General features: G+C 34.9%; 1 protein-coding gene across 3 annotated transcripts in view; it reads left to right on the forward strand.

The window, feature by feature from the left end:
* LOC135222804 (alkylglycerol monooxygenase-like) overlaps window positions 1-22265 on the forward strand; it is a 79833-nt gene that overhangs the window by 48274 nt on the left and 9294 nt on the right. For all 3 annotated transcript variants that reach the window (XM_064261096.1, XM_064261094.1, XM_064261095.1), the window contains 2 exons: window positions 1065-1199; window positions 1848-1961. In XM_064261096.1, coding sequence (XP_064117166.1) covers window positions 1065-1199; window positions 1848-1961 — 249 coding nt within the window. The remainder of the gene's footprint in view (window positions 1-1064; window positions 1200-1847; window positions 1962-22265) is intronic.

The following is a 22265-nucleotide window of genomic DNA, read 5'->3' on the forward strand; positions in this document are numbered from 1 at the left end:
ATATATATATATATATATATATATATATATATATATATATATGCATTAAGCTACAAATGCCCTTTAATATCCAATTCACTCTACCTTGGAATTAATATTTTTCATATATGTTGACCGAAAGGGAGTTTTTAGTTGATAAGAATTTCGTCCTCGGAGGACGAAATTACTATCAAGTAAAAAATTCCCTTTCGGTAACATATGTTAAAACATATTAATTCCGAGGGTAGAGCGAATTGGATATTAAAGGACATTTGTAGCTTAATGCATGTATACGAATCACAGTGATGTGATAAGAATTCATATATATATATATTATATATATATATATATATATATATATATATATATATATATATATATATATATATGACAGCAAATATTAAAAAAAAAAACCTTCGTTTTTCAAGTTGTTACCCTCATATCGAATGAGAGACTTTGTCTTGAATTTCGTGACTCCTTATCGTAAAACACACATTGTCTCCGAATGTATTTACCTCTTATCTTTTGATGCACTTAATTTTTGAAATGATAACAATTTGCACACCTTCACCTTTCATACTTTGGTCTTTTTCATTTTCCTTTCTCACGATTAAACTGAGCGCCTTCGAAAGTGTCATATTATTGCTATATGCCAACCTTTTTATTTTTTGACAACCCACCTTTATTTAAGCTGGTCACTGAAATACCGAACTAATTGTATGTCAAGATTCTCTTTAAAATTCCTAATTCTTTATGTAATGACGACAATCGTCCTTGAAATTCTCAAGTTCTTTTCATAAAACAGATCATATTTTTAAAAGCATGATATGCTTTGGTTTGGAAATGACTATTTCACATCATTTGACAGTCATTTGAAATTTCTAATGCACTTGCCTTTAGAGTATGAACAAACAAACTTTTTGCAAATTGATACTGAAATCCTCCCTTCATAACACGCTTTGCCTTTAATATTCATGTCAGCTGGCTCTCAAAAGGTCAGTGCCCTTTTGCAGTCACTGGGTCAACTTCATGTAACGACGCTGAAAGTTACCGAAGGCTTTACTCGTAGCTTCTCCCTTTTCCAGATCTTCTACCTGATGGGAGCTCTGAAGAAGGCCCAGTCGTTGTCCACCTGGAGTGACTCCATATCCGCCCTCATCAAAGGACCCAGCTGGGCGCCAGGTTCTCCTTGGACGGGTTGGGTCGAGGATAAACTCGATGTGAGAAAACTTATGATGTCTCCTTCGTAGAGCTTGGTACTCTTGGCTCTCATTCTTTTATATCACGGGCGGATATTCTATTCCATGCAATATTGCTAAGAGGAAAAGGCCTTTTAATTGAGGACCATTGAAATATAGCTCGACTCTAAGTAGACCTTTCGTGTTTATCACAAATTGTCATTTGGTTTAATGTGAAGATAAATCGTCAAGCTTTGAACTTAGGATTTTGTTGTTGTGGTGATTGAGGATATAACTGCATTCATATCACAAACCGAGTGTGACGCCAACTATGTATGATTTATTCATTATCTTTATTACTTTGTAAGAATGCTGATTGTGTTCTTCTGCAAAACCCGTCACTAACGACCCATTAAACGGTGAGAAACCTCTTATTATATATATATATATATATATATATATATATATATATATATATATATATATATATATATATATATATATGTGTGTGTGTGTGTGTGTGTGTATATATATATATATATATATATATATATATATATATATATATATATATATATATATATATATATATACATATTATATATATTAACATATGCGTATGAGACTCAAGAACCTTTTTGGAAGACCGAATGTCTGACGCAGACAATTCTGTTTCTTGGCTCTTTTTAGATCAGAGGACCGCGCGACCACGTGCTAGTATCGGCCGCATCAGCCACCCACTGCTACGTCATCGTGCACTTTTTGGCAGCGCTGTCTCTGACGTCATACCTTGCGCCTTTGACGGTGAGAGCCGTAGTTACTTGTTATTCTCGTTACACCTGTTTAACCCCATTCCATTACTTTTCACATATTTACTTTACAGGAATTTATTTTTGGTGATTAGAAATTCATTTCTCGATATAATGTGGTTCGGGCCGTACTGTAGGTAGCGTTACTAGGTAAGCTATTGGTTCCCAGCCACGTGAAAATATCCAGTCCTTCGAGTCAGCCCTAGGAGAGCTGTTAATCAGCTTAGTGGTCTGGTTAAACTAAGATATACTTACTTTTTTTACAGAAATACTAGTATGATTCACGCATTTGTGTTATATCTTTAAAACTCATCTAATGTGGAATGGTGTAGTCTGCATAGTGCAGTTGTGAAATTCTCTGATTTCCAAATGTTTAAGCGAGAAGCAAATTCAGTCCTGCTTTTTGCTGACGTCTCCTGAATGCAGGTGTGTTGGTTTTATTATTATTCCTTATCAATGTATAATTGTCACCTTTTCCTATAATTTGTCTCTTTCTGCAGCCTGATTTCCCATTAGAGCTCCTCTTGGGTCTACATGCCGATATATCATGTTGTAATGGTGATGTGGATCCATTAGTGTGTGCGATGGTTATCAAGGTCCATGAAATTGAGATAGAGATCCATTATATTGGGATTATGATCTATGCTAATTAGATTGTTTTGGTGAATTGGATCCATTAAAAATCGTGATTCATCAGGTTATGAGTCAGCTGTCAGGCTGTGATGATGATCTTGATCCATTCAAGTGTGTCGTTGATCAGTGTCCTTTGACTGTGATGCTGGACAGTATCCATTAGAATGTGTTAAATGGCTGGATTCTTCGGAATGTAATATTAACTGTAAAATAAACTTTAGGTTGTGTTAGTGATCTAGGACCATTAGGGATCTTATACATGATACATGGGCAAGTATGGTTTTGGCAAATGCTTTGGATCAGTGTCAACATATGGTAGGTGAGCAAATATTCAACTCACCCATAGTTGCCCAGAAAGTGTAAGTGGTTCAGTGTTTTTGTCTAAAGAGCTGTTTCTGAGCACAGCTTAAAGCTGTTAGACACTAGGCTTCACCACATGCTGCATACGTAATACTCATCACCAACTCCTCCAAAATTCTTGTTAGCACCACCTACTGGACTGTTCATTAGGACTCACGCCATACCATTAACTCATCAAGGCAAGCTTGATGGCTGATACCTGACCCAGACAATCCACCGACAACGAATCACTAGTAACCTTTCAACTGTCATCCAGTTCTCTATTATACTGTAATCACCATGGAATGGAAGCGAGAAGAGATCCGTTGTGTGATTGAGTATTATTGACATTATCCATGTTTATGGAATGTAAAATTAACATCATATATAAATAAAGATGTACATGGCTGTCAGGCAGATAATAGTACCGGTCACAGCACTCACGTAGTGTAGAGGCAATACGCACTGTGCAACACATTACGTCACCTAGGTGGGCGGGCATATGGTGGCAGAGGTGACTTATGGAGCACGCTGTGAAGCCTATAGTAAACTCACCTTAAGGTACAGACAGCAACAAAACCGGTGTCGCCCCGCCATTCCTGGCTTGGAGAGTTCATGCCCTTCTTGCCCAGAAAAGGTAGCCTTCATTCAAACAACCAGTACATAATTAGAATGGTTCGAATGGGAGGAGGAAGGAAATTACGGTAATCAGGCAAAGAAATGCAATAATGAATGAAATATATATGGACAAAAGAGAGAAAAGAAGAGAAGAGAGAGAGAGAGCTTTTATTCCTGTTTAGTTATTAATCTGATGGATATAATCGAGACCTTCTGCTTTAAGAAATATGTTATCGTATATATTTTGGAAAATAATTATCATGAAATCTTATCACATCGTATTGTTTTAAATCGTTATCATATGTCTATATAAAAAAAGCCTTAAATATTGTTGGAACTGACTATTCGTATTGATATTATTCAGAGGGACATATCCTTCTTTTTCATTATCCTATAAGCAGCTGTATTCTCTCTCTCTCTCTCTCTCCTCTCTCTCTCTCTCTCTCTCTCTCTCTGTCGTTCTGTCCTCCGTCCTATATGACCTGGATCCACTATTTGAGTAATGGTAAACGTTTGATATGTTATTTGGAAGAGGGCAAGGATCACAAAACCGTAAATGGCTACTTTACCAACTTTTCCTTGGCTGCATCTATTTTTGTCTAGATTGACTGGACTATAATTACCTGTTACCAATAATATACGAATCTAGTCACATCATTTATTTTCACCAAGAGTTTCGGGAACGATGTAATAAATATAATCTAACATGAGAAATATAGCTAATTAAAATATTTTCTATAAGTAGCCTAGATGGTTGCGAGGTGCGGAGCCAAGTGGCCCATCACACTCAAATACTGGTAAATGCGTTCTTAGCATAGATTAATTAATAAAATAATAACCTTGCAAAATTAATGTTTTCAGGACTCATACAACCCACGGCTAGATTCGTATATTATTGGTAACAGGTAATTATAGTCCAGTCAATCTAGACAAAAATAGATGCAGCCAAGCAAAAGTTGGTAGAGTAGCCATTTACGGTTTTGTGATCCTTGCCCTCTTCCAAATAACATATCAAACGTTTACCATTATTCAGATAGTGGATCCAGGTGATATAAGACGGAGGCCAGAACGAGAGAGAGAGAGAGAGAGAGAGAGAGAGAGAGAGAGAGAATACAGCTGCTTATAGGATAATGAAAAAGAAGGATATTTCCGTCTGAATATCAATACGAACAGTCAGTTCCAACAATATTTAAGGCTTTTTTATATAGACATATGATAACGATTTAAAACAATACGGTGTGATAAGATTTCATGATAATTTCCAAAATATATACGATAACATATTTCTTAAAGCAGAAGGTCTCGATTATATCCATCAGATTAATAACTTGACAAGAATGAAAGCTCTCTCTCTCTCTCTCTCTCTCTCTCTCTCTCTCCTCCATAAACTGAATGCATTTCTTTCGTTACCTTTCCTCATACTCTCTCTCTCTCTCTCTCTCTCTCTCTCTCTCTTCTTGTCTCTTCTCTCTTTTGTCCATATATATTTTATTCATTATTGCACTGCTTTGCCTGATTACCGTAATTTCCTTCCTCCTCCCATTCGAACCATTCTAACTATGTACTGGTTGTTTGAACGAAGACCACCTTTCAGGGCAAGAAGGGCATGAGCTCTCCAAGCCAGGCTTGGCGAGGCGACGCCGGTTTTGTTGCTGGCTGTACCACGCTTCGAAACCATATTTGGCCAAGTAGCATGTATAAGAGCCCTTAGTTTTCAGTGGCAATCCGAATCACTGGCATTTGTGATGGCAGTTTAGATTATTATTCAGAAGTTCCATAAGATTAAAGTGTTAATCTGAATTCTGATCTGATAACAAGAAAAGTCTGTTTCGAAACGTCTACAAACATTTATCTTCTTTTTCATGTATTTGTTTTCCTTGACTATATTGCGATTCGCACAGTAATATATTCACTATTCTTCCCTTTCCTTTAATACAGAGAGCCCGTGATTAGGAACCGGGATATTAACAAGGAGGCACCCGAAATTGAGGTGGAGATGACTTTATTATTCAAATATAGACATCTCAGAATTAATTAGCAGACTAAAGATACAACGACACAAATCTATTAGCATTAAAGCCGCCACCAACGCTCAGTTTCGGTTATACCTGCGTAGTTATGCCTGCACAGTCGGCCTGCACCTGAATATTAATGTGAACAACCTACACAGCAAGTAGAGGGAAGTTCTAACAAGCGTGTGCTCGATTAGTCAGTTTATTCAAATTTGGGAAGACGTGGGGTATGATTTTCGGATTGTCACATAATATTTCATTCCATGTTGATCATTATAATAACAGTCAAATTGTACATTTGTTTGATTTACTGAGCTTTGTCATCTCTTATTGCTGTTTTGTAATTGATTGCTTAGGCTCACATTTTCTAAATGGCACTTGAGAAAATATGGCATAGATGAAAATAGGGTAAAACCGTCTTGTGTGAAAACGTATTGCCGTATTCACAGCATCGTGATTAATTGCGCTCTTGGTATCTTCGATACGACGAGGAACCACATTTTTCCGTTGGGAGATCCTTGTCTTCTTCTCCTTCTTCTTCTTCTTCTTCTTCTTCTTCTTTCTTCCTATCTCATCCCAGTAATCATCTTCCATGGATCTTTTATGGTTATTGCCTCTGGACCCGTCTTGGCATTTCGTATTTAATGCTCTTTAGATTGATTGTGTGTTTATCACTATACCCTGTTTTTTTTCCATCTGTTCATCCGCTTGTCGTGTTTGGGCATGGTAATACTGCGTCACGGGCTTTAAATAATTTCCTATTTCGAATATCAAAGGTGTAATTCGTATACAGTATATTATTAAAACACTTTTCAGTTGCAAATGAACACCCAGATATCCTTTTATTTACCTAAAACTTACACATAGCGTAACTATTTAAAGGCAGGGACGCAGTGTTACCATGCGCGACCACTACAGGCGGATGGACAGATGGAAAAAAACAGAGTATAGATGACCATCAAACAACAGGTTACCACTGGAACTCCTGTTAGGGAACTCCGGAAAATGACAATTTTCAGTAAGTTTTCCTCAATATCATTAAAACGGCTCGACATATGACATTAATTAAAGTTGCATCTGTTTTTAATGTTATTTTCTGTGAGTCTAAGTATAATTTAGATGACTTTCTACGCATTTTATATCCTAAAACATTGACCGGAAAATTTTCCGGTGATTTCGAGAGGGGTCAATTCTTCATCTTTGATCGTAAATTGTTTATTAATGTGTCTTTTTTGTTATACATTATTGGTGACATCCTGAAGATTATTCATCTTGCTACAAATTAAGCATAAGATTTGATGGTTTTGGTAAAAAAATCAACTTAAAACCTTGACCGGAAAATATCAGGTAGTGTCAGTTTAAAATCATATATGTTCATTTTTCCTTGATTAATCTAAAAGTTCTTGGAACTAAGTACAATCTGGTAACAAAATCTAATTCCATCCTCCAATTTATTCATTTTGGAAATTGCGACCGGTTACGGCAGTCGAACTTATGCTTAAATACTGAACATCCACTTGCGAGCATATTTCATAAAAGACGGCATTGAAGATTTTAAACACGACTTTAATATATAGTTCAAATTAATTATTACAGAATACTTCATAAAATGAAATACTTTACGAGGAAATGCATTCCATTCCCTAGACTTTTCCGGTCAATATTCGATGTTACAATTTTAGCGTTTTTATTTCTCTTCTTTCAATTTTCAAAATAAATAAATTGTAGGATGGAATTAGATTTTGTTACCAGAATGTATTGAATTCCAAGAACTTTTAGATTAATCAAGGAAAAATGAACATATATGATTTTAAATTGACACTACCTGATATTTTCCGGTCAAGGTTTTAAAGTTGATTTTTTACCAAAACCATTAAAATTTATGCTTAATTTGTAGCAAGATGAATAATCTTGAGGATGGCACCAATAATGTATGACAAAAAAAAAGTCACATTAATAAACAATTTACAATCAAAGATGAAGAATTGACCCCTCTCGAAATTACCGGAAAATTTTCCGGTCAATGTTATTAGGATATAAAATGCGTGGAAAGTCACCTAAATTAAACTTAGACTCATAGAAAATAGCATTAAAAACAGATGCAACTTATATCAGCGTCATATGTCGAGCCGTTTTAATGATATCGAGGAAAACGTACTGAAAATTGTCATTTTCTGGTCATTAGGAAGGTCCTCATGTTTAAAAAAAAAAACGGGAAAGAAGGTATTTATATTGGTATGTCGTAATGGGTAACCTCGACTCGACGGGATTTTGTTGTACGCCGTCGTTAGCATGAAGACATAAAACCATATCTTACCGAATGATTAGAAGATGGTATGAAATTATACAGATTAATTTGCTTTCACAGCGTAAACTAAAATAAACATCCCTCTATATGTATTTAAAGATTAAATTCATATCATTCATTACACCTATGAAGAGAAATTTGAATTAATGAATTAGTAACTGACTAAAACACACAATCGCACAGACACAGACACACATTATATTATATATATATATAGATATATATATATATATATATATATATATAGATATATATATATATATATATATAATATATATATTGTGTGTGTGTGTGTGTGTTTTAGTTTGTTACTAATTCATTAATTTTAACATCTCTTGATAAGTGTAATGCACAGTAAGCATTTAATCTTGAAATAGAGCTCGGGGGATATTATTTTATCATACACTGTGAAAGCAAAGTAATCTATATAATTTCATACCTTCTTCAAGTGTTCCAGGAAGACATTGTTTTACATCTTAACGCAAACTACGGCGTACAACAAAAATCCGTCGAGTCGTGAAAGGTTAGCTTCAGTTACCCATTAAGACTTATCATGAAAATGTTTTCTTTCCCGTTTTTCTAACATGACTCCGAATGGTAATCTATAGTATGGTGGTCCTAGCGATAAACACACAATCAATCTAAAGAGTGGTAAATACGAAATGCCAAGACGGGTCCAAGGGCAATACCCAGAAAAGATCTATGAAAGATGATGACTGGGATGAGATGGGAATAAATAAGAGAAAGAAGACAAGGAATTGCACAAGACAGTAAAGAGGGGAACCAAGATGAAATGGTAGCCCACTGTTTACAAGGATCTTCCAATGGAAAATTGTAGTTCCTCGTATACTATGATATACTATATATATATATATATATATATATATATATATATATAGTATATATATATATATATATATATATATATATATATATATATATTAGGGCTTGTGCCTTGTATGATAAGGCGCCCTATGAGGTAATGTTAGACTTGCGATAATCTATACGCTAAGTCGGTTGGTATTGCACTTCCATCTTCAATGGAGTGTCTTGGGGTTTTTTAGATCACTTACGAAGTCGGTATTATCTTTACGACGATGTGTTAAACTCATGGTTCGGTGAGGTTCTTGTAGAAAACACTAAGTATAAAAAAATTATATATTCTTCTGAAGTTTTACATGGTGAAGATCAGGTATGATTGTACAAGTCTTCTAATAACGATAGCTTGATCGCTTCTGCCAATGATGATGGCTAATCCTATTCCTCTACATGATAAAGCTTAGGTAAAGAGGTACAGGTCTTCTAATGACGATAGCTAACTCTGTTCTGCTGTCTACCATCTCTGTTACAAGTTATGAAGGAACAGACAGTAGTTCGAACATATGAACATACATACAATGACATAGTTTCATACGAACACACAATCAAATGAGACACGCTACAGATCACGTAGGCGGTAGTTGTCTCAAGCAGGGAGCTTGGACTAATGTTTATAAACAATGAATGACTACAGGTGACGGCATGTTATCTTAGCCTACATACTTATTGTATACGTCATCTTTAGCGTCTCTAGTCTGATCACATTCCTGCAAGCAATCTGGTTGACCTCTTTAGTTTTAGACTTTTATATATATGGACTAACACTTACATCAAGCTCGGTCAGCTACCAAAAACCAACCACTGAATATTACTCAAACTTGACTTGCATTTGACTTATAGGAGTGTGATACAGACACTATGTGATATATATATATAAGTAAATAAAAATTCATGGTGTACATGAATTGATTCAAGTAATAATATAAAACAATGATATTGGTAAATAATAGTGATCACGGGATATATAATGATACAGTTTTTTTCACTTCATCTCATTAATATACTTATGCTACAGAAAATACTAATGTACTCTGAAAATTGCATAGAATGAAGATTAACATGATAAAAACATATTTAACTGATAAAAATTTTCATATATGAATTGATTACTTATTATTAATGTTTATGCTGATTGATTCGTTGATTTTTATGCTAAATGTTATATATCTGATTCATTAATCAATATACTAACTCATATATAACTGCAGATATTGGTAAGAAAAAAGGTAACAGATTGATTATAGGCTACCCTGATTTGTTATGGCATATGTATATGGATTCATATAATTATGATTAATATATGTGCACTTTAAATAGATTCCTATTGCGTACACGCAAAAAATATATTTCGATTCAGTTATTTATGATCATTTATATAGAGATTCCTATTGCGTACACGCAAAAAAATATATTTCGATTCTGTTATTTATGATCATCCTTTATATATATAGGATACATGACCGAGGTTATACTACTTCACATTTAACTAGCTTTCGAACCACTTTTCGTCCATACACAGTTCCAGGACAACCACCTATAGCCAATGAAACGGCCTTTTTTCAATGGTTAAAACAAGGGGAAAATTTGCCTGGTCGGGTCCAACATTCTATATTGCGCCTCATACTTATTCTCTGCATCCTAAGCTACACGATTACGTTCGCGATGAATAGATCATCCCAGCACGAGTCCTTCGCCAGCAAAGTAGAGTTGAATATCCTTCGGGTCGTAATTGTCGGAAGTATGTCCCTTTTGTAGTCGAATTCCGACAGCCGCTGGAGCGTTCCGCATGAAAACGAGATTAACGACGAGATACGGTGTCGGTCGAAGATTAACGACGAGATACGGTGTCGGTCGAAGAAGTCCATGAAATTCCTTTCACATTGTAGGCGGTTGTTACTTGACTATAGTCGTCCGCTGCGACGAACGATTTTTTGAAGTTGCGATGTGAAACTCTCGTACTGCAGGATACTGTAACCAGGTTCCATTAATCAGCCTGCAAGTGAAATTATACTTGTCACAAGGGCAAAGTAAATTCAGACGACATCCAAATACAGGGGAGGGAAGAGAGCCATTTAGACCAGACTTAACCCACATGAATTCGCTGATATTTTGGAATTCAAAAGAGTCCGCTGTACAAACTTTTTATCCATGGCATTAACAATGAGTGAACCCCCCCCGCCCCCCTATCCAGGTCTATGATGACTGTAAAAATATCCATAATTATAACAAATAAATAGATATCATTACGAATCTCAAAGAAAATTCGATATTACTGGTAGTAAGTTACTAGACAAAGAAGTGGAAAACGGAGCTAATTGTAAGATTGCCAGGCAACATAAGAGTCAAAGAGAAGATTAATCATGATTCTGTAGTTCTCTATGCTAACTGAAATTAAGTTGTGATAAAATCTGATCCTATGTGCCCTAACAAAAGTTTCATATTCAATTTTCTCGCGCGCATCCTCTGAGGTTAACTTTTAAAAAACGTTATTAATAGGTAGGAGATGCAACGAAAAAAACCCACTATGTAACTAATTTCTAAATAAACTTTGGGTTTTTCAAGAAATGTGACATTTTCCCATGAATGTTTTACTGAATTGTAATAGGCTAATGTTGCAAGTAAATATTTCACATATATATCTTGATACTTCTAAATGTCTATGAGGTTCAGAAAAAATTAATTCATTTTGATGTTATAGAAATTCTATTTCCTTATTTTGTTTATTAATTTTAAAATGATTGCAAGTTGCATTGCGCATACCGATAGACACTTGTACCTAACGTCTGCCTTGCCCATGAGAAGTTCGGGCTAAGCATTCCTTTCTCCAGTCAATCTGTTTTCAAGCGCGAGATGAAGCCTGTGTAAGCAGATTACTGAGGTTAAAAGGAACAAATGCTGATACGGCAAACGCGACAGACCTAGAACTGATGACGTCGTCACCAGCTTAAGAGTTACGTTACTTGCTGTAAGAGATACGACTTTAGGATAATTGTTTTTTTTGTTTTTTTTTTTTTAATTACTCGACCCCACATGAGAAGAATGTCTGACAAAAACAGTACCAAAATTGAACAATATATTAGTTTCATGTTGGAAAACTGCATGATTAAGTTAAATTAAATATTCCTTATTGAAACTAATGAAAAAGGTTTCCATACAAATTCTATATATTATTAGCCCTGTATAAAGATTCATATAGGATTATTCCATAGATAAACATTTTCACTTCTAGACTTCCTGACTTTAAAAATCTCTTTTATTTTATTTTATTTATTTATTATTTGTTTATTATTATTTTTATTTATTTATTTATTTTTTTTTTTTTTTTTTCATTGACTACGAAAATAAATTACCGGGACAGACAATATGTCAGTAGGTTTTTGGATATGTGTTTGAACTTTTAGCTTATTTGTCATTACTAAAGGCGTTAAGTTAGAGTTCAAATCTTTACGCATATATTATTTAGATATTTAATTAACCTTGGGTTACGTTTTGCTTATTGATTTTATCGTGATTCCTTTTTTTTTATTATCATTTGTAACCCTTCCGACTTCTTACGGAGTGTATTATATTGACTCCACTTGTATCCATATTTATTTTATTTTTTTATATTTATTTATTTATTTATATATATATATATTTATTTGATAAATTAATGGTTGGCTTGAATATGTGGAAAAGTGTTCTAGCGGCGTACCGTATAAGGCTACTTGCGGCATCAATTCTATAGATACAAGATATAAATGATAAAGGTATTCAAAACCGCGAGAACCGCTATAATCCTCCAGTTCGGATCCAATATCACGAGTTGTAACTCGTAAGACATTGACACTTCCTATTTAATTATCCGGTATTCTACCAAAAACCGATTGACTCTGGGTGATAAAATATATTATTGGTTTCTTAATGGAAAGGAATTCACACTACGTGTTATGGAGATTATTATTGATTTACACCACCCGAGTCAGATTATCATGTGTTTGAATTCCATGTTTACTGATTTAGCACTCATAAATATTCCTAACGCACTCAATTTGCGGTGTTTGTTTTTAGTGCTATTAATTCTATATAACGTGTCAAGGAACTATTAACACTAAGAAGTGTTTATTCCCTCTGTCAGACTCGTAATTTCTGTTAATAATTCTACGTATATTCTTTCAAGGATTGATTTGGCACAGGATGGAGGCCCTTAACTGACAGGTGTCTTAGTGTGTCCCTTGTTTTCATGACACGTGTTACAATCAGTTATGTGCTTTTTATATCTGTAAACATTGTAGGCCAGTAAAACAGTGATTTGGCTTTCTGTGACATAGGAGGGAACCCTGGATGACGGAATGCAACCAGTTTATGACGATTGGTATGAGAGAGATTATTACTACTACCTGGTCGTTAGTCCTCTGCTGTGTTCTTCGGGTTTTCCTCGTCACAGACCTACATAGAACATTACATTTGATTACATTATTCTGATACACATACTATAAATATACTTTTGCTTTAGGGTTTCTGCTCGAAGGTGTTATTGCCTTTTTGTAGCCACTGACCCTGTTTCCGTTTCGAAGTGTTTATTGTTTGGTTGTTTATTGTTTTGTCTTATCGCTGTTTGACACTTGCTTTGTTCAGAGTTTGTAACAGTTCTGCGCTCCGACCCAGATATTCAATGCTCGCGATCTCTTGGGTTAAGGGATTTTCTTGTTTAGATACGGTTTTAACAATAGGCACGATGTTTCTATATCTTTTAGTCCAATTAATGGTTCTTTGCTGTATGGTGCGGGATTGCGGGATAATGCGTCAGCTATGATATTTGCTTTCCCAGGTAGATATCTTATCTTGGCTCCAAAGACCTGAATGATCATTTGTCACCGAGTTCCCTTTGGACTGTGATTAAAGCCTTTGAAAAACTCGGTAAAGGACTCATGTTCAGTAAGGACTTTATCAGGATAGCCATAGATTATGAACTTAAAATGTACTAGTGTTAAAGATACCTAGCCCTTCCTTGCCTATTACTGCATATTTACTTTCAGAGGGCTTTAGTTTACGTGAATTAAAAAGCTATAGGGAACTGAACTGTTTATCATATTACTGAAGTAGTATCCCTCTTACCCCTTGGTCTGAGGCGTCTGTTGCAATAAAAAAAAAATTCCTTATTTAAATCAGGGATTTTTAAGTTAGGTAAGCTGCATTTTCCGCTTTTAAGATATCGAACGCCTGTTGATGCTTTTCAGACCATAATAAATCTACGCTCTTCTTCGTAAGATCTGTTAAAGGAGCTGTCATGATTGAAGAGTTACATATTTACATACGATTGTAATACCCACCTACAGCGCAAGAGTGCTGTATCCCCCTTTTACGTTAATAAGTACCCCGGAAAGTTATGAATAGCCGACACCTTACCATGGACTACTTTTAAGACCTTGACCGACACATAAAACCTAGATAAACATGTTCGGTTTTAAAAAACTCTCATTTAGATATGTTACTCTGAGATTATTTGTCTTTGTCTCTGTAGCACTAGCTCTACTTTATGTGAATGTACTTCTAAGGTATTAGAAAAGATTACAAGATCATCCATATAGGCATGTAGGTTATCGCCTAAAAATCTCCAAACACTATATTGTAATTGGGGCGCAACGTAAGCCGGAGGCATACGTAAAAATTGATAATGTCCCCTGAGTGTGCTGAAAACGGTGTATGAGGTACAATCACTTAGGTATGGTATCTGGTAAAAGCATTTAAGTAAGTCCAAGTTGGTGAAAAAAAAAAAAAAAAAATTTTTATTTCTAACCTAACAGAGATAAGATGTCGTCGGTACATCGCACTGGAAACTATCGGAAGTCGTTTCCTTGTTTAAGCGACAGTAATCTGCGCAGATACGCCAAGTCCGATCTTTTATGGCATGACGTTTGAGGGAAAAATTATATGGGCTTATTTGATTTCCTAATGGCTCCTATTACTAACATTTTTCAACTTCGTCATTTATCTCTATTTTAAAATTTCATTGAGAATCTATACGAAGGTACGTAAATAGCTTTATGTTTGTCCTTAGACCGTGTTTTGTTTTCAATGACATCCGTTTTTCTCCCAGAGATCACTCGCTATTGGAGGAAGAAACTTCCTGGTATTCAGGTAGAAGATAAAAAAAATTCTGCTGATCACCTCTGCTTGAATGACTTTACGGATATTACTTTAGATAGATTATCAGAGAGATTCATCCACGACTGGTTGGGCGTGATTAAAATTAGCAACAATAAAAATGCGATATTTATAACTTCCGTATCCACGATATGTATACTTTTAGGGCTTTGTTCGCGGAAATCGTTATATTTCAGAGTGTCGGGAAGGATTAAAATTTCATTTCCCAGCAAACGTCTTTTTACACGCACTAAGACATTCGAGGGTGCATGCTTCTCGAGATTTTGCGTGCAAAGTACGACTGCGGTTGTGGGAGAATTCTGTTGGGTCATTTGAACAATGTTACGATTTATGAGACAAATGTATAGTTCCTTTATATAAGTTATTATTTGATTAACTGTCTCATTTTTGTTCAAACGGATTTACTATGTTTGAAGGTTTTATAGGATTTTCCTTTGATAAACACGCCTTATTTTGCAGGATGTAAGATAATATTTGTATACCCCTAGATGGATCTTACAATTACACTAGATACAGATCAATGTTTTTTTATAACTATAGAGGTATCTGTAAGCGCTCGCTTATCCGGACTTCTCATTAGGGAAGTTCGAACAACAGACAGTGAGTCCGTAAATACAGGATATTACGTTTACTAAAGGAATAAACAAGATATTCTAATTTTTACTGCGCGTACAGTCGGGCTTTATCCACCACTACTTATAATAACTTACGTATAAAAAAACGAAAACCTGCTCTGATTACTTTATACGGTCGTGTGTTTCATAGGAAAAATCCTTTTTAATTCAAAAAGATATCGGTATGTATAAACCAACATCGCTTTTCCCCACTCTGTAGAGTCGCTTATTGTGTGGAATTTGCTATGCTTTGAACACTTCGGCAGTTTTTTGACTGACCTTGACCGCTTGACTAGGTGACACAGTCACCGAGTTTGCTTGTTTGATTCTGAACGGGCTACTGTTTCTATTTCTTTTTGTAATAATTAGGATTCTTCTCTTTATTACCATCGGCAACGTATTGTGTGTTTTTTGCATTATGTTGCTGTTACGTATAAAGCAATGAATGACGAACCGCTGCCACCAATATTAGGGCTTGTGCCTTGTATGATAAGGCGCCCTATGAGGTAATGTTAGACTTGCGATAATCTATACGCTAAGTCGGTTGGTATTGCACTTCCATCTTCAATGGAGTGGGTCTGGGGTTTTTTAGATCACTTACGAAGTCGGTATTATCTTTACGACGATGTGTTAAACTCATGGTTCGGTGAGGTTCTTTGTAGAAAACACTAAGTATAAAAAATTATATATTCTTCTGAAGTTTTACATGGTGAAGATCAGGTATGATTGTACAAGTCTTCTAATAACGATAGCTTGATCGCTTCTGCCAATGATGATGGCTAATCCTATTCCTCTACATGATAAAGCTTAGGTAAAGAGGTACAGGTCTTCTAATGACGATAGCTAACTCTGTTCTCCTGTCTACCATCTCTGTTGCAAGTTAAGAAGGAACAGACAGTAGTTCGAACATATGAACATACATACAATGACATAGTTTCATACGAACACACAATCAAATGAGACACGCTACAGATCACGTAGGCGGTAGTTGTCTCAAGCAGGGAGCTTGGACTAATGTTTATAAACAATTGAATGACTACAGGTGACGGCATGTTATCTTAGCCTACATACTTATTGTATACGTCATCTTTAGCGTCTCTAGTCTGATCACATTCCTGCAAGCAATCTGGTTGACCTCTTTAGTTTTAGACTTTTATATATATGGACTAACATTCCATATTTTTATTATGTAAACACTTATATATATATATATATATATATATATATATATATATATATATATATATATATATATATATATATATATATATATATATATATATAGAGAGAGAGAGAGAGAGAGAGAGAGAGAGAGAGAGAGAGAGAGAGAGAGAGAGAGATGTGTGTGTGTGTCTGTGCTTAATATTTTGTCTATTGAGCATGTGAATTTTTTTTCTTTTTACCAAAAAGTATCATCACACGAAAAAGTCCTAATATGAAATTCACCTTGGGAATAACATTCACTCAAGGGAATTATATGTATGATAAGTGCAAATGTTACGTCACTGACGACAGAATTCTATCTTGTGTCTAGACTTGATACGACCCAAAAAGGAAAAGAATCGAATCCGAGCCGGGGAAATACACTTGTCTTATGGAATTAATTGATTCCATCGGTAAAGTGAGTTCTGTAATTGAGGTGTATTTTTTGGCATCATATGTATGTAGTATAATATTATATATATATATATCTATATTATATATATATATATATATATATATATATATATATATATATATATATATATAGGAGCTTCAGAAGGTGTCCATGATACAACCAGTAAAAGGAATCAAGTTTATTTTTAACGAAACGTTTCGCACATGAAACTTCTGTGCATCATCAGTCTGTAAGAGAGCAAAGAGACATATAAATAACATTAAATGATAAAAACAAAGGAACTCACAAATATTAAAATAGTCTTAAAAATTAAAAATCAAAGTAAAAACAAACAAAGGTAAAGAGAGAGAGAACAACCCAAACACCAACCGTCCATAATGTAGAGAGAAGATGGAATGACTAAAAAACCAGTTGACGAAGACGAGGAGGTATTGCTATTGAGTGAAGGGAACCAAGTTTCTTAATGTATAACGACTCGAGGGTAGTTAGATGGTCAGGATTTTGACATAATCTATTATTTTGAATTGTTTCTTTTTGTTTTTCAATTTTGCAATTAGAAGCGTGGTTCCTGATATTGGAAAATTCAGGTTGTTTTATTTCTGACCAGTACGGAAGCTGAAACCCAGATGGCTACAATATCTGACCCTCAGCAGCTCCGAGTCGATCCAACGTAAGAGCCCGGACATCCAGGGCAAATAACATTTATATATGACGTTGGATCTCATGAAGGGCTGAAGGGGGTCTTTAAAGTTAAAGAAGGAGCCAATTGTACATGGATTATTTGTTATAAGTTTGACTCTGAGACAAGGAATCTCTTGTTCAATGATTCGTGCGAGATTGGACGAGAATTTGAAGTCAGGCATATATGGGATAGTTGCTTAAAAACAGTTTCTTAGGAACATCAAAATTAGTCAATGGTGGATGAAAGAATTTGGCAAGTATTTGATTGATCATTCTTAGAACTATTTTCTTGTGGGAAAGAATTGGACTTGAAAAAGCTTAATAAAAACGTGATCTCATCTTGAAAAATCTTCCAAGAAGATGAATATTTCAGGGCTCTATTGAATAATGTGTGAATAGTATTAAGTTTAAAAGATCGTTGACATGAGCTGTAAAAATTATTAGTTAGTCCTGTAAAGGTACGTTTTCTGTAAACGGACGTAGCAAATTCAGAATTGGTTTCTTGTTATTTTCAAATCCAGGTAAGGTAAAATTCCCTCATTTTCGACTTCCATTGTAAAATTAATATTTGGATGAATATTGTTAATGAAATCTAAAAACAAAGAACATTGCCAAGGGTGTTGAAATAATGCAAAGGTATCGTCAACGTATCTACGGTAAAGTGAAGGTTTGAAGTTGAGATCACACTGGTTTAAAAAATTTGGGATTCTAAGTCCGACAAAAAAAAAAATGGCAAAAATTGGGCCTAGAGGAGATCCCATGGCAACTCCATCGACCTGCGAATAGAGTCGCTTATTAAATATGAACATCGAGTCTTGCACAGCAAGATCGAGTAATTGTTTAAAAATAGTTCGGTTAAAACCATGAAAGATTGTGTCATCACTAATAAAAATCTTGTTCAGTATAATATTAATCGTCTCATTAAGTGGAACGTTTGTGAAAAGAGATTCCACATCAAAACTGACCATATAATAGTCCCCATCTTGTCTAGTGATTATTTGTTGAAATTCAAGCCATTTTTCAAAGTAAACTCGCTATTGCTGTATTCAGAGAGAAGTCCAGCCAAAAATTTAGAGATGGAAAAAGCAGGATTGTTGTAAGCAGCCATAATTGGTCTTAAAGGTAGATCAGGTTTATGAATTTTCGGTTGTCCATAGAGTATGCTGAACGAGGAACCGGTAACAAAAAGCTGTTGATAGGTTGTTTCATTTATAATTTTCATATTTTCTCTCAAGATCTATTAATTTTATCTTCCCTTTTAAAAATTTCTAAAAAAAAAAAAAAGTAGGTTCACCATGGGACATAAACTTGGTACAGTCAGATAAAATATTTTCCATTTTTTGTACATAGTCGTTCTTATTCATAATAACTACCCCCTTGCCTTTATCTGGTTTACAAATAATCATTTCTTCTCGTTCCTTCAACCTCAGGAGAATTTGCAAATCTGCAGGTCTAATTTTGATGTTCCTAAGAAACTGTTTTATGCAACTATCCCATATATGCCTGACTTCAAATTCTCGTCCAATCTCGCACGAATCATTGAACAAGAGATTCCTTGTCTCAGAGTCAAACTTATAACAAATAATCCATGTACAATTGGCTCCTTCTTTAACTTTAAAGACCCCCTTCAGCCCTTCATGAGATCCAACGTCATATATAAATTTATTTGCCCTGGATGTCCGGGCTCTTACGTTGGATCGACTCGGAGGCTGCTGAGGGTCAGATATTGTAGCCATCTGGGTTTCAGCTTCCGTACTGGTCAGAAAATAAAACAACCTGAATTTTCCAATATCAGGAACCACGCTTCTAATTGCAAAATTGAAATCCAAAAAGAACAATTCAAAATAATAGATTATGTCAAAAATCCTGACCATCTAACTACCCTCGAGTCGTTATACATTAAGAAACTTGTTCCTTCACTCAATAGCAATACCTCCTCAGCAACTCTATACCTGGCATAGTTGACGTCGTCTTCGTCAACTGGTTTTTTAGTCATTCCATCTTCTCTCTACATTATGGACGGTTGGTGTTTGGGTTGTTCTCTCTCTCTTTACCTTTGTTTGTTTTTTACTTTGATTTTTAATTTTAAGACTATTTTAATATTTGTGAGTTCCTTTGTTTTTATCATTTATCATTTATTATTTATATGTCTCTTTGCTCTCTTACAGACTGATGATGCACAGAAGTTTCATGTGCGAAACGTTTCGTTAAAATAAACTTGATTCCTTTTACTGGTTGTATCATGGACACCTTCTGAAGCTCCTATATATTTATTTAACTGAGCCTCTCTCTCTCTCTCTCTCTCTCTCTCTCTCTCTCTCTCTCTATATATATATATATATATATATATATATATATATTTATATATATATATATATATATATATATATATATATATAATATGGTAATTCATTTGTATTCAACATAGGAAAATGAAAATGGCTTATCTCAGAAAATGCCCAAACAGTTTCGTCCTCCAATGACCTCGTCTTGGAGCGTTTATTAAGGATATATATATATATATATATATATATATATATATATATATATATATATATATATATATATATATATATATATATGTGTATGTGTGTGTGTGTGTGGTGTGTGTGTGTGTGTGTGTGTGTGTGTGGGATGATAAAAGGCCCATAAAACACTATTTGAACCTTGCAACCATATATTTCGAGCACTTCCTTCTGTGCCCCAGTTCACTGGTCAGATATGGACAGATATGTAGGTGAGACAGTAAGTCTGTTGGTATGCAGGTGACCATTGACCCAGGAAGGATGGAAATTAAACTATTCCTTGGTGGTTTTTGGTCTCATTAACTCCCGTCTGCCGATGAGTCCGTTAGTCGTATGTTATGGAACACATTTTTAAGAACAGGCCTAAAGATTAAGGCGTAGATGTCATCCGATTTCCAATGTCCTCCTGACTCTCCAGTTTATGGCATGGCCTTTATCCCAAATCGATCTTTTATGCTTTATTGATCCTTGCAGGATGTATATACCCGTCTCCCACGTAAATCTCATTACAATTGCTGCACGGTATCTTGTAAATTCCGGCTTCTTCGCCTCTTTTATTTAAGTATACGTTAATGAGCGAACTCCCGATGGATTTGGGATAATGGAAAATGAAAGGATCATTACACCTGAGGTGTTCCTCTTTGGATGTTTTCATCGTGCGGAAGTTAAAATCTATTTGTCCGTTGTGCGTAGGACCTCTGTAGCATATTGTAATCGCTTTATTAATAGCTTTCTCGATAATGTATGGTGGTAGAGCAGTTGCGTTAGGAGTTGGTGGATCGTGTCGAATTCTTTATCTACGTACCCATTTGGACATATTCTAAGCCCCCTGGGGAATAGGTTGCATCCGATCATGATCTTTACGGAGACATCGTGGCAGCTTAAGAAATGAATATAAGAAACAGCGAAAGTGGGTTTCCTGTTTATTGTGAAAGCATATCTGTTCTTTTCCCATCCTGCTTTGAATTGTAAGGTCGGAACTAGCGATTTTAGTCTATATGAAAATTCATTGAAATCTCCCCAGGTATTATTCCAGTAAGTAAAAATAGCATCTGCTTATCCAAGGTAGATTCTATTGCGAGTTTGATAGATGACAAAATTTGTATTGAAATATTCTTTCAATAGGTTTGTTAGAAGGGGGATAGGGGCCTCCCTCCCCATGCTACAGCTGTGAAAGAAATATGAAGTTAATTACGTTATATATAAATATGCATATACATACATAAATACATACTTACATACATACATGTATGTATGTATGTATGTATGTAGTAGTATGTATGTTATGTGATATATATATATATAGTATGTATGTATGTATGTATATATATATATATAATATATATATATATATATATGTGTGTGTGTGTGTGTGTGTGTGTGTGTATTTATGTATATATGTGTGTGTGTGTTCGTGTGTGTATCTTGTCTTATTTTTTTCGTTCTGTATTCATAGTTATATACTCTAAGCTAAGATTCGTGAAATTGAAGACGTTGTCAAAGTTAAAAAGGCAGGAAGTCGGAGTAAGTAGGTATTATCCGGCCCTGAATTCTTTGTTGCGATGATTTCGTTAATCACAGGAAACTGTAATTCTGCTGTTGCATTCGGTTCTTCCTACCGGGTTGTTTTATCATGTTTGTTTTCTTTTCCACAATTTCAAAATGTATTTTGATTTTCCGAGGTGCTTGTGTGGGGCTATAACTTTCTTTACCTTGCCAGACCTTAACTATACCATATGTCTAGATAAAATGCGAATGTATGTTTGAGGCATAATAAGTAGCTCCTCGAATTTTGGTTGAGAAGAAGCGGAAAGAAGGTGAGAACACTTTCAATGCCTGTTTTTTTTTTTTTTTTTTTTTTTTTTTTTTTTTTTTTTTTTTTTTTTTTTTTTTTTGCTGTTATCAGTAACACCAACTACAAAAAC

Source organism: Macrobrachium nipponense, chromosome 8 (assembly GCF_015104395.2).
Source record: "Macrobrachium nipponense isolate FS-2020 chromosome 8, ASM1510439v2, whole genome shotgun sequence".
In the NCBI taxonomy this organism is placed as follows: domain Eukaryota; kingdom Metazoa; phylum Arthropoda; class Malacostraca; order Decapoda; family Palaemonidae; genus Macrobrachium; species Macrobrachium nipponense.